This window comes from Strix uralensis, chromosome 1, assembly GCF_047716275.1.
Source record: "Strix uralensis isolate ZFMK-TIS-50842 chromosome 1, bStrUra1, whole genome shotgun sequence".
Lineage (NCBI taxonomy): Eukaryota > Metazoa > Chordata > Aves > Strigiformes > Strigidae > Strix > Strix uralensis.
In genome coordinates this window covers 138,489,336-138,502,959 of record NC_133972.1, presented here as the reverse complement: position 1 = coordinate 138,502,959, position 13,624 = coordinate 138,489,336, and the positions used below count along the sequence as shown (strand labels likewise).

General features: G+C 37.2%; 1 protein-coding gene across 1 annotated transcript; it reads right to left on the bottom strand.

Annotated features, from left to right (window-relative positions):
- Positions 1–1,254: 1,254 nt before the first annotated feature.
- On the bottom strand, positions 1,255–13,321 carry XKR9 (XK related 9). The gene is made up of 3 exons (XM_074893914.1): positions 12,891–13,321; positions 3,322–3,545; positions 1,255–2,252 (listed from the first exon to the last, which is right to left on the bottom strand). The coding sequence occupies exons 1-3, from the start codon at positions 13,163–13,165 to the stop codon at positions 1,609–1,611; spliced, it is 1,143 nt and encodes a 380-aa protein (XP_074750015.1). The 5' UTR covers positions 13,166–13,321; the 3' UTR covers positions 1,255–1,608.
- Positions 13,322–13,624: the final 303 nt, after the last annotated feature.

Here is a 13,624-nt window from a genome sequence, read left to right as displayed (position 1 = left end):
TTTAGAAATAAACTCTTCTTACTACGCTGCCTTTTCATGCGTATCCTCAGAGAGGCAGACCATTCAGTCCAAGCTATGCACCTAGAAATTAAATTCCTTGAATAGGATTAAGGAGATGTAAGTAGTTGGCCTGGTAAAAGAAAACTGTGAAAATGGAAGAGGAAAGAAACACATTTAGAAACTTCCCTGAGCTCTGCTGAGGCTGGAAGTATAACAAGAAAAAGGCAGTCTGCAGTCCATGGACTTGACATAAAAGGTGCAACACACAGCTCTTCAGCACCCTAATTATCAGCCAAAGCATCAGCCCTTCCTCCAAAGTTTTAGATGTTTGCTGTCAATCAATAATGCTAACAGATTTGGTTCCTGGCAAAGTTTATCATTTTTTCTTATCTCTGGTCTCTTTTCTCAAACCTTGTTTCCTCCCCTTGCCTGTGGCTACTCTAACTGCAAATGTGAATTATTGGAAGGGGAAAGGAGGGGAGAGAAAGAGCCACAGTTTTCATAATTCAGATTTAAAACACAGCAGATCTGAAAGACTTCCCTTTAGATTTTATTTCAGAAGAAGCTGTGGCTATCAACCTTATTTCCTTTGTTGTTGATTTAGCATTTGAACACAGGACTGAAATGTTGTCTAATTTCACCCTGTCTTCTACCAAAAAATCTTGATGGACAAGCTGGTTATTCCATCATTTCCCAGCCCCTGTGAGTGCAATGCATCAGAACAGTTGCTTCTTTTCTCTTCAGTGACAAAGATAAAAGAATGCACCACTGCATACCTTGCATAGCCTCCTATTTCAGTGGAAATCAGCATTCAAAATATTATATCTTAGAGCTCAAAGGAGAGAAAAGCTTCAAGGAAGACAGTTCTTCCTTTATATGCAAGACTCCTGTTGCCATCCATAAATCACTCAGGCTGCTATTATAATCCAGAACAACAAGCTGGCATCACCCCTAAATACAGAAGGTTGTGTGAAAGATTAGCAGAACAAAAACAATAAAGGAGTCATTAAAACACCTAGAAGATAAAATGCTTGACAATATCTCCCAAATTTCCTTGTGGCAAGACAGTGATTGAGCCATAAATCAAAGCTGTTCTTCTTCAGGGGATATTTAGGGAGAAGCAGTACAGTTTGTAACTATGCACATCTAAAGAACTGCAGCTCATACACTAATGGGGCAAAGCAGATAATGATCACCACCTTCAATTATTTCAAATGCACTCCTCTTTCAGCAACAGAAGAAAAGCAAGCCCTGTTTTTAACAGAATCAACATAAATGAATAGAATATGGTTTTAATGCTAGCTTTCATTTGATTAACTTTTAGCTTTTTGTATGTTTTATTTGCATTGCTGAAAACTACAACAATGAATTGTTTTGGAAAGATAGATTAAATTGCTTCTTTTTCAAAAGTAACTTTGACCAGCACATAGAGAAATATTCATGTTATAAAGGCTTTGTACAGCATCACAGAAAACAATAGTTATTCAGAGCCAATAACTCTGGTCCATTACATACTACTCAGTGATGATACACAAGAAACAATGACAGAGAAATAGACCGTCCAGCAAGTATTTGCTTTGAAGTCTGCACAAAAAAAACCTATACTGTTCATTGCATTATGAAATTTTGAAATCTACCAGTTTTCACTCTATCTTTTTGTCCTGCCTCTCCATCAACTTCATCTGGACATGCCTGTGGTCTGCAATAAGCAGTGGGATGAAAACACCTATAGTAAACAACAAGAAAAATAATACCTAACACTAGACTAAGAACAGTTAGGATGCTCACTATTGTAAAATGTATTTCCTTGATAATGGCAGGTTTCCAGAACATATATAGAAATAAAATACCCAGAGTTACAACAGTGTGAGTAGCATAATAAATAGAAATGCAAACTTTTGTTTTTCTCCCCTTTATGTTAAAAAAGGTAAAAATTAGAATGATTCCAACAACAGTTCTGTACAGATATTCCATCTTCTTAGATTTGCAAAATGTCGTATGTTGTTTCAAAGTCCAGCTGAAGCCACAGATCCAAAGAAATACCAGCAGAATTACAGAACTTCTAACACTTAGTAAAGTGATCAGTGAAATACTGAGTATCCAAGAAGTGATGGTGAGCAGTTTATAGAAAAGATACACTAACTTGGGAAGCACACGAAATTCATCTTTATCAGGCAGAGATTTTCGTAATGATATCTGATAATCAACTGTTGAAAAGGAGATACCACAAAAAGACATAATAATGGCAGCATCTAAACAAAACACAAGGAAGAATGTTAAATTGAAGAAAAATATACTTATTTTACATTATAATTTCTGGATAAACTTTCGGACAAATTAATGCTTTCTCAGCACTTTCTTTATACCAATTTTATATTTCTTCTGTGCTCCTGAACAAGTCACCTTAATTTTAAGGCTCAGTTTAGTTACCTAAATCTAGGCATCTAATGCTGTTTGGTATGCCTATGTTATCCTGCCCGGACTCTGGCTGTTAATGGTCTCACCAAAGTTCTGTGTCATATTTGCCATCTCCATACACAGATGACTTAGTCCCAAAGTATTGCAAATAGCCCATAAAAACTTAAGTTTCAGCAACTAATACTGTCTCTGGGTTGTCTATAATGTAGAAATCTATAACTAAGACTTGACCCTTCGCATGGTCATATCTGAGATTCGTCTGACCATTTTGTCTGAGTACCTATTGACTCCATGGACTATGAAGGAACACTAGACAGCAGTGCAGGTCTCTCCATTTGGTTAGATAAATTCCATCCCTGAGTAAGTCAATGTCTTGCCAATAATCCTACTAGTTTTAGAGCTGAAAATGGTACAGCTGCTGAGGGTTGAATCAGTATCTCTTAATCATACTGCATTCTGTGATGCCGACATATCCTTAGTTTTTTTCTGACTCTGTCATTCATCTGTAACGTGGATGATGGTAGTGACAGCACACAGGGCTGCTCTAAATACATTATTGATTTCAAAATGCCCAGTTAGCAGTTTTAAATGAAACTGTAAGCAAAAAGACATAAAACAAACTACTCTGCAAATTATATACTAATTGTATTCAATACCTTATTTTCAAGTGATGTATCATTATGTTTCTATTAGATATTATGGCTTGTTAGAGTGAAATCTTCCTTCTCATGGATTTAGCAGAACAAACCATCTGCTAGACAGAAATTATAATTAAATGCAGAGTAATTATACAGTGGAGTGTATGTTTTTCAAGGTACATTTAAAATATTATCCAATTACATGAGTTATCCTTTTAGGTAAGATGGTACTCAACTTGCAAATTAACAAGAAAGACAGACTCACATTGACAGAAATTATCTTTGCTATGTTCCATGAGGATGTAAATCTGGACAAAAAGTTGTGGTGTGGTCTCAAGAAAAGTGTTGAATACCCTGAGCATGTTAATATCAGTCACTACATCAATGGCTTGTTTTTGAATGAAGTTGGGAGGGTCAGTTTCTGATGCATCTCCACTGCTTTTTTGTTTAAACGCAGCTTGGCAGCCATACTTCAAAGCAAACCAATACCTATAAAAAAAGGAGACTTGATTAGACAGCGTTGTTTAGAAGCACAACTCAATAAAATCATATTGGGTAACAACGATTTTTCCCATTTCATTCTCCATTCACATTATATTTTTGACTGTAATCCATCACCTTCTACTAAGAGAAAATTTTGTCCAATATCTATCTGGTATCACTGATATCAGATAGTAATTTAAGCCCAGAGATACTGATGCAATGTAAAAACTACTAGAACAGAATGAGACTTGGCTGAATAAAGATTACAAGCTTTATTTTGTTAGGTTCTTATTTCTTTAAAAGTACAGCATTTCTGAAAATTCCCTTAGCATCTCTCCTCAGTTTCTCTTTGAGATACTCATTCACTTTCTTTGGATCTTTTTAAGGGTATTAGTGAATATCCTACATCTATAGGATATTATACTTATATAGGTGTACATCCACATCTATATAAGTATAATATAGATCCATAAGCCCCAACAATAATAGCTGATGAATTGCAAACATACAACAGACTTTTAAAAAAAATCACTACGGTGTTATTTTCTAAATACTCAGGAAGGTATTAATTTCAGAAATTGATTTTCAAGACACATGGATTCCTGGGTTGACAAATTCTATTAATAATCTGAGTGGTTTTACATGAAGAAGCCATTTGCCTTGGCGAATGAGTGCACCTGAATGACTTCTAGAACAGTTCTGGCTTATTTTCAATTAAGCCTAAATGAACACCTCCTCTAAAAGAGCAGTAAATGCAAAGATACATGGAATTAGTTAGTCACGACTGGTGTACATCCTCTGTTGTAAAGAACATGTTCTGTTCAGAATATCTCTAACACTTTGCTTAGAGATAAATAAAACGTAGCTCTTATTCCCATTTTCTAGACCTTTGTCTCAGGCCTGGAGGTGGACATAGCACCTCAGAGGGGAGAGAAAGCATAAGTTTTAATCAATAACAATTCTGATAATTAAGGGAGGAACCTGCTATTGTACACTGTAATCTTTACAGCTCTGTTTGGGAAAACAGGATAGTGGCTACAACCTGATGTAGGACCAGAGCTCCAGCTGCTGGAAGTTACAGTATTTCCACTGTCCCTAATGAACTCACACACACATACATGGCCCTGGTGAATGACCTGACTCATTGCAGTAGTTCTTTGGAAACCAAGCAAGGTAGGTAAGGCTATAATAAATGAAATGAGGCAATTCCAGAGAAGGGGTTTTCACAGCTTAAGACCTCTTTCCAGTTGAACTGTTCAACAGCAAAGAAAAAATCTTTTGGAACTAGTTAACAAATGAAAGCAGGAGAAGTATCCTCGTAAGTATGCATGTAGATCCTATCTTAAAGCAAAGCAGTGCTTGCTCCCTTCTGTTGTTTACTTGATTTCAAGTGGTCAGTAACACTGACTGTGCAGATTGTAGACAATGCCTTGTAATTCTGCAGTACCGTAGTAGGCACCGTAGTAGGCACTGTCGTTGCTAGTAACACAGCATAAGCTTTGCAAGGCCTCAGGACTCAGGCTTGCCAGGCTTGCTCTGTTTGAAGTTTTCATGACCTGTCTGTGACTTTGTTTTACTTGGTTTAGCTTGGATTTTCTACAGAAAAATTGGTGATTTCTTCCAATTGACCAGGTGGTTAATTTGGTTTACTTTTGTTTCTTTTTGTGTGGTACAGCTGTAGTTTTATATAGGTAACAGTAACAAGCAGATATTCTATATTGAATGAGATATTTATGACAGACATGATGTAGAATAGAGAAATATAGTCCTGGTATGATAACAGAGGTCCTGGGATGCGGAGGCACCAGATCCAGTGTAGAAGAGTACATGCATAAGTTGATAAGCAATGGCTTGACACTGGAGACTCCACGGCTATAAACAAATTACCAGTGGTCAGTTATAGAAATGCAGACCTGGAGCTGGATGAAACCAGTTTTAGGGGTAACAAAGAGAAAAAAGAAATAGTATCTAACATGCATAAAAGGCACCATAGATACTAAGTTTGGATGTGATGTGAAGCTGCAGAGAAATGAAGAGAAAGCAAAGTCTAAAAGCATGTTAGAAAACATACAAAAAAGACCCAAAGTGGATCCTAAGGGTGAAGAAAAAGAAACCATCAACATGAACATCATGTTCCTTCCAGCAAGACTCCAGACACTGGTAACACCCGTAACACCCCCACACACCAGAATGAAACTACTGACCTTAAGATCCAGAGGAGCAGAGGAAAGGTGAGCAAAACACAAGGAAAAGGGATAGCAACTAAGAAACACATGTAACAATTTTAACCATATTATTATTACTGAAACTTTTTATGCATAGAAGTATTCTTTCTTTTCCTATAATAAATACATCTACACTAATAATGACTCTTAGAAGTAACTGTTACAATTTCACTTATATTAATAAATTCTTGGTTTTATCAGTATATAAATCCTGTGTGTTTTCTCATAAGCGGGATTTTGAGCATAACAGCCTTCAGACATCACTTTCAAGCCTATTTCTGCCTATTCAGTTCCCAGATGTCTTGAGCTCCCAATATTCTTCTCCAGCAAACCCATTTTGACTCTAACTGGCAGGCAAGGACAGCAAAAACAGTCCCTTTTCAAGAAAACTCACTGTTATTCAGCCAGTTTTTCTCGCATTATAAACATTGCTAAAAGCTTTCCCCCTCAAGAGAAGAATTTAGTCATCTGGATTATGAAGATTACATCATTCATTCAGATCTATTTTCTTGAGAAATCAAGCGGAACACCACAGACCATCACTTGGTTATCTCACACAGCTGTATAAGCCCGCTAACATGCATGCATGAGAAAGGCAAGGTCCTATGCCTTGGCTTGCCTCCTACTTTCATTCCCTAAGGCTGAATCTGAGATGATTTCAAGATTTATGCTAAAGTGCCACAGGTTCCAGATTCCCTGATCATCCACAGGATCATACGCACTACGGACCCCATGAAACCCATGCAGTTTCATTTCCATTACATAGAAAACAGGGGTCACAAAAATCAGGTGTCATTAGACACCCAGATCTCACAGAATTATCTCATCCCAATATGACATTGGAGCACAGTCACCTTCTGCTTACAAAGGGAGCTAGGAAGAATTCCTGGCTCTTCCAGGTGTCCTCACCATCTTTAAAGACCAAATCCTTTGACCACAGGGGAGACAGTATCAGGGGATCTTCCACAGCTACAAGCGAGACAGCCAGGATTTGCAGGTCCTGGGTTAAGTGCATGCTAGAGGAATCATGACTTATTCCCTGGTATGTTAAAGCATGTCAACCATACAAGTGAGAATTGCAACCTGGAAGCATCAGTAGTAGGTGTAGAGCAGCTACGTTACTACTGAGGAGCCTTAGGGGAAGATCCTTTGCTCTTCTCCTTGCAGAGACTCATAGACTGCAGCCCCCATTCAGGCCATACGTTGATTCTGTGAGCTGGCTCTAGATCCATTATTTACTCCCAAAGGAAACTGTTTTCTGCTTTTATGTTTTTGTGTATTTATCTTACTGTTCTTTGAATAATAGCTCATAAGCAAAGAACTGAACTGTTTGGCAAGGCATCTATAACTTTTTCAGTTTATAGAACAATTAGTATTACAAAACATCTGGTTCTTGCATCCAAGATGTAAACAGCTGTAGAGTTTGTAATGTTTCCAAGAAAAAACAATCGGGTAGACTGATCTGTTAGTTGTCCATGGACTCATTCACCAGAGCCTGTGTTTGCCCAAGCAGGAAGAAGTGGAAACCAGCTGCACAAATTTCGAGCAGCAGAGCTCACAGCTGAGAAGGCAAATGACACGCAAGGCAAGAACCAGGAAAACCAAGAACCTAGTAAAGGACTATTTCAGCTGGATGCACACCTGAAATCACTTGTCAGTTTTCAGAAGCATATTCATCTGAGTATGGTATACTAGGTTTATATTGTTGCAGGATGGTATGCTATAGTATTTTTCACTAGTTGTAGCAATTTCAGTTAGTCCACATCTGACTTTGAATATTGTATAAAATACATTGTTTTTTCTAGAAAAGTCCAGATACTTTCATTGCTCTCTGACTATGTATTAGATGAGGTGGTGTTCCCTGAGCTCCACTTGCCTATGTCATTTACTGTAGTTCATGTGACACGTCCTTTATCCCTTAAGAGTATTTTGAGTTTACACTCCCATTCCCATCTGCCCATTTGGCATGCAGTATTCAGACATTTTTGGAAGGGCCCATAGCCAACTTTTAGGCCTAACATTGGACAACTGCATTCACAGCCAAAGGCAAAGTTCAATCTGTACTAAGGGATAGAACAGACTCAAATTTTCTCCTTTATCATGCCCACAGCTCACCTAAACACTGTGCCTGCTATGAATCTATCATAATTATATTCCTATATTAATATATCAATATATCTATTGTCATAGCAGCTCCATGTTTCAGTCTTCATAAACAGAAAAAAAGACTCTAATAAAAATACATTAATTAAAAGTATTGGATTGGTTATGTATTTTAAGTAGACATACATCATTTAAGTAGACACACAAGGTGAAACGGGTATGTGTAGTGCGTCATTGATACAGACAAATGCAGGATTGCCATTTACTTTTTCTCCTTCTAAATTCATTAAAGAGGATATTTTTTTCATTAATCCAAGGTATATAAGCTACTTGGAAGCCAATAGAGTAAAAAAATCACGATTTCTTTACAGCTGGAATTGTCATATGTGAGCAGTAAAGAATTATCAGTGTTTCTAAATATCATATTCACTTTGATGGGAAAAAAAAAGGTTTCTGCCTTTGTAGTGTTGCCTTGTGGAGAACACATATGATAGCACTCCTACTTGTTATAAACAGCTCCACTGTCTCTCTGTTCTTGAGAAGCTCCTACATTTTCATCATTTCATAAGGGTTGAAGTTTGCTTCTGGTCTTCTGTTAAATTAGGAAGGCTTTGGCTCTCCAAGCATGACTGGGAATTCACAGAGGTGACAGATACTTGGTTTTGTTGCTTCACAGCCTTCACATGTCATGGGCAAACTGCCTTGCCAGTGCTTCTGTGTCACCTGCTTCCTCTCAGATTTCTACTGAGGACCTTTCACTACAATCCCAGTACTACATTTCACATCCTGTCTCATCAAACTACACTGATAAAGATTTGGGTGCTGCTTAGAAATTCATGGAGAGAGAGTGTGAGAGAGACCTGGCAGCAGCGAATTCCAAATTCTGGTCATGCAGGCACAGTTTGCAGCATCATATAAATCCTTAATCAAAGGAAAATTATTCTCTGCTGCATGTTAAAATTAATCTTCTAACTATCAAAAGACTTGGATTAAGTCCATGAAACTGATTCAACTAAATAAATACTTAGGACAGTAAATTTATATTAAGAAAATGTGATCAAGCACATATTATTATGTAACCTCTAACTCACTTAAAGTATCATTACAAACTTTCCACTTTTAATTGACTGTACCTCACTGACTTGGTATCTTAAATACCTTTCTATTTATTTTGTCCTGTGGAACTTCTTGTTATACACATAAATTGCTAGAGGCGTGTTGCCAGCTTCGGTCCTTATTTTTGATCCATTCTTGGTTTGGGTGTGACTTAACAGGTGTTAAATCTATACCCATATAAACTGAACATCACCTATCTTGACTAAATTTTTCTCATCACATTTTAAAAACCTGTAATGAAATAGTCCCAGGCTCAGTGAAGCACTCACATTTACTTTGAAGTCTCATGGATTTAGAATTCATCTTTGCAAAAAGTCTTTTTCATCTGCTCTGTAGGAGTCTGAGCCGCGCTGGGAGAAAGTTAGTGCAGACAGAAGAATGCAAGGACGAAGACAAGGCCAGCAAAATAAGGCTGGCAAAAACACACAAGATAGCAGATAAGTGAGAAACACCTGTGGTCAGCAAAAGCACACAAGTCTGAGCAAAACAGGGTATGAGATAAGGGAGTTTTGGCAAGTTTTGGGCTTTACGTGCTAATTGCAATTAACCAATGCAAATGCTTGTAGAGGCGCGTGAACAGCGCGTGTAGATGACCTGTAGCCTATTAGAAGATAGATGAGTGCGTGTACGGAACTTAGTAGAATATAAATGTAACCAGAAAAGGAATAATAAAAAAAAAAGATGGACGACCTGATCATCACATTGGTGTTGCGTCGTTTCTGTTCCCGCATGGAGAAATAAGGACCCCGGCTAATGGTGACCCTGACACTGCTCCTGTTCAAAGGTACAAGGCATCTTGAGCCTACCTTTAAGCATCAAGAGACACAACAGCAGCTGCCAATATCACAATGGCTGCTGCCTGTATGGCCGCCTATTCTGACAGTGAAGGTTATTAACTGCTAAAATTTAGTCTTCCGCAGGTGTCCTTGACTGATGCTGCAAACTGCTACACATCAGTGGACTCCAGAATTCATATGGTGCCCCAGGGAAATGTCCCCTTTTTCCACATTCACTGACTGTATTACTGTCTTAATGTTGACTGTTATGCCACAGTCTGTTCTCAATTCTACCAACATCTGTGTGACCCATTTAAAGGGGTCGGGCTGAAAATAATTTTAGTCACCATAGCTAATATATACTTTACCAACTAAATTTTGCTCCTTGCAGAGAATAACATTTCATATGAAATATAATTACAGGTCTACATTCTTTCCAATGAAAGCCTCATTACATATGAAATAATTTTAAATTCATTTTTTCTCTATTTTTAATAGTTATATGTACATAAGTGTATACGCACATATTATTTCCATATTTATTACTTAGCATTGGCAACTAGACTGATTCCCATTGTGCTGTGCACTGTACAGACATAACAACATGAAGTTGCCTGTTTCAAAGATGGAACAAGAGGTATAAAAGACACAGGAGAGAGGGAAGAAGGAAAGAAAGAAAGGAAGAAATGAAGGAAGATAATTTGGTAGGATGTATTCACATCTTATAATTTCAGGCATCCTACGTTCACTGGTGAAATCATATTTACTGACTAGGCCCCTATTTTCCTCTGTAGTGAATGAAGAATATAGGTTCGTGCCCCAGATGACCTTCTGAAGAAAATCAACAAGTATGACCTGACTCCTGACAACATTTTTATCTATTGACTATAGAGATAAGCCTGAGAGACTCATTGTCTAAATTAACTGGATAAATCAGATGACTAAGAACGAGCACAGGAGGGACTTGTACATGGATACACGTAAAAAAAACGTATATAATAGGGAGTATATAATAGTTGACCACAAAGGTACAAGCCGGATGACAGCTTGCTGTTATCAGTTTATACTTTACAGTATGCATTATCACACTGCTGAATTTTGAGGAGTGGCTGAAAGAACTTTGTAATTTATACATATCAACTTGGAAACTTTTTCTAAGTGTAAGTGGAAGCACAGGAAAGACTATCATTTGTGCAACAGAGAACAGGTGACCAAGTTGACAACACCGTCAGTGCAAAGGGCAAAATCGTGTTTACTAGATAATAAGCCACTCAGAAAAGCTGGCACTAATTCTGGGAAGGAAGCTTTGAAAATTATAGAAATTCATGGTAAGAGGTATTCATTCAAAAGGGTATGAGTTCAGCTAAATCCAAGAGTTTCATGGATTACTTTAGAGTTAAGGTAATCCATTAAGATTTGCCTGTAAAAGCAGCATTTTGAATAGATACAAGAGCTGAGTCAAGATTACAGTATCTAGAGTTGTAGATGATCAGAGCTTGGATCTGAATTCTGAAAGTCTGTGTTGAAAGGTGACTTCTTAGCAGTAGGCACTAATCAGCAGGAAATTTTAGGGGCAATCTGGGAGCATAAAACCAAGCCAAAGGTGAAACCAGAATTACAGTCCTGAACAGATTACAGAGAATGAGGTCATGGAAGAGAGAGGGGAAGAAGGGAGGGTTTTGGCCAGACATTAGAAAAGCGGCTTCTGCCATTCTACACCACAATTACTGGCTTAACATTTATCATCAGTTATCAGAAAGAGAGGTCATGGCTTTAATTTCCTTTGGAAGAAACATACTCAGAGGGGCAGGTTTGTAAGTCATGAATACAAGAATGGCACTTCCAGCCATGCTGAAGATGAAAAGTCTTGGGGACAGACAAAAGGGAGAGTACCACAGTGGTCCCCGAGACATCCCCTCTAAAAGGCAGAACCTGGTAGAGTCCCTGTGGCCAGGTCTTGGGATATCTCACATGAACCAACTCATGTCCATGGATCTGGTTAGCAAATGAGAAACTGTCCAGAGAAATTGAAGATAAATTTTCTTTTTCTTCCAGATGTAGTATTTCTAAGTTTTTCTAATACCTGACACCAGAAAAATTAAACCTGTCAGTAAATAGTCCTCTGTGAAGTCTAAAACTTCAGGATTGTAAGAGGGGAAGAAGGAAAGTAAAGCTGATGAACAAAAGGAAAAAGAATATTGAGAGGCAGAAGTTAATTGTGACACCTAAAAGCTCCATCATTTTGCTTAATCCATGATAACATCAAGTGAATAAAACATGCGTATGAGAGGAATTTTTAAGCTGGTGTAAATATATCTTTCATCACTGTCCATAGCATAATATAGAAAGTTAAAGGAGGCATTTTAAATAAGTATTTTATTCAGTGCGTCTGATAAGTCTATATTCAGTCATGTTTCTTGCAATGTTGCATAGCCAAAATAATTAAAATTCAGGACTTTTTGCCAACATCTTTCACCTCAGTTTTAAAACGGAAATAAAATCTATATAATGATAATTTTATATCAAAGCCACCACCAAACGTTAAGCATATGGTATCTTAAACTATTCCTGGACATATGCCTTTTAGCAAACAAAGGTTCCTGTCACCATTAACTCAAGTCCCTGCAGGAAGTACAGCTGCAAGTATTCTTACTAACTATTCAACCATTCATTTCTCTCCTCAATCTTGGTGGTTTTTCTACATATGGTTAGACTCTCAGGTTCAAAAATAACCTCTTACTGCAGTTGTCTCACCCACTTAGTGTAATCATATTAATTCCCTTCCTAACATCATTTTGAAAACTGACATTTATCAGTTACAACAGTATTATTCCGTAAAGCAAGCATTTTATTAAATAGCCCTATCACAAGGCTGATGAAGCAAACAGAGTTAGGCTGTGAATGATAAAAATTATTACTTACAGTTAAACCGAAAGAAGGTCCACATTTCCATCAAAACCTGACATAATTTACCCTGGGATAAACAGACAAAAGTCCATTTGCTTACACGAGGCAGTAATTGTTAATACCAGAAGTGGTCTTTTCCCTGAAGCCATATTAAGCATTTTTTAATAAACTGTCCTAAAGCAATATGATTTCTCATTTTAAAATAAATCTTTAAATGTGCTTACCTTATAAAAATTCCACACTGAAAGAAATGAACTAGAAAAATCCATTTCAGCTTCCCAGTATCAGTACCTTCCCAGTCATTTTTAAACCACTCATAACTGAATATCTGAGTTATTAATGATGAAAGACCTCTAAAACACAGTATCAATATACTCCAAGAATATTGTCCTTGAGAGAAATATTTACTAGCTACCCAGAAGTCCACTCCAATATCAACTATATAAATTATAATTCCACCAACTAAAAAAATAAAATTCTGCTTAGTAAATTTCATCATGCATTAGACTGTCACTGTTCTCATTCTCTCCTCACTTCATGTAAAGGAAAGTCAGAATTAATCTAAATGCTTTCCTACAATGGAGTCTTTTTCCTGATGATACCACCTTCTCATAGTGTTTTATACAAAAGTAAGTTGGGTTCTGCATTTTTATTATGGCAAAGGGACTCGCATTTTTCTATATTCCTGATTTAAATATTCAATTGACTTCACTGATACATGTCTAATCTGGAAAAGCAAAATGTAAATTGTCTCTAATTGGTGGAGTCATTCTTCATTACTGGTTCCTAAAAAGAAGAAGAAAAAAAGATTAGCAGTAACAATATTTTCTTTTGAAGTATCATACAGCAATTCTCACGACCATCAAACAAGCAAGTACAAAATGCAGAATGTACTGAGATCTCAGTGAACAATCAGCCCAAGAGAAGCTGCACTTCTGAACTTGCTGAGGTCACCCAC

Bases quoted from the DNA above. Each gene is read 5' to 3' on its own strand.
- XKR9 (XM_074893914.1), bottom strand. From the start codon at position 13,165: ATGATGAAATTTACTAAGCAGAATTTTATTTTTTTAGTTGGTGGAATT. The intron at 3,546-12,890 runs GTAAGCACATTT...CTTTTTTTATAG, and splicing joins CAGTGTGGAATTTTTATAAG to GTATTGGTTTGCTTTGAAGT. The intron at 2,253-3,321 runs GTGAGTCTGTCT...TGTTTTGTTTAG, and splicing joins CAAAGATAATTTCTGTCAAT to ATGCTGCCATTATTATGTCT.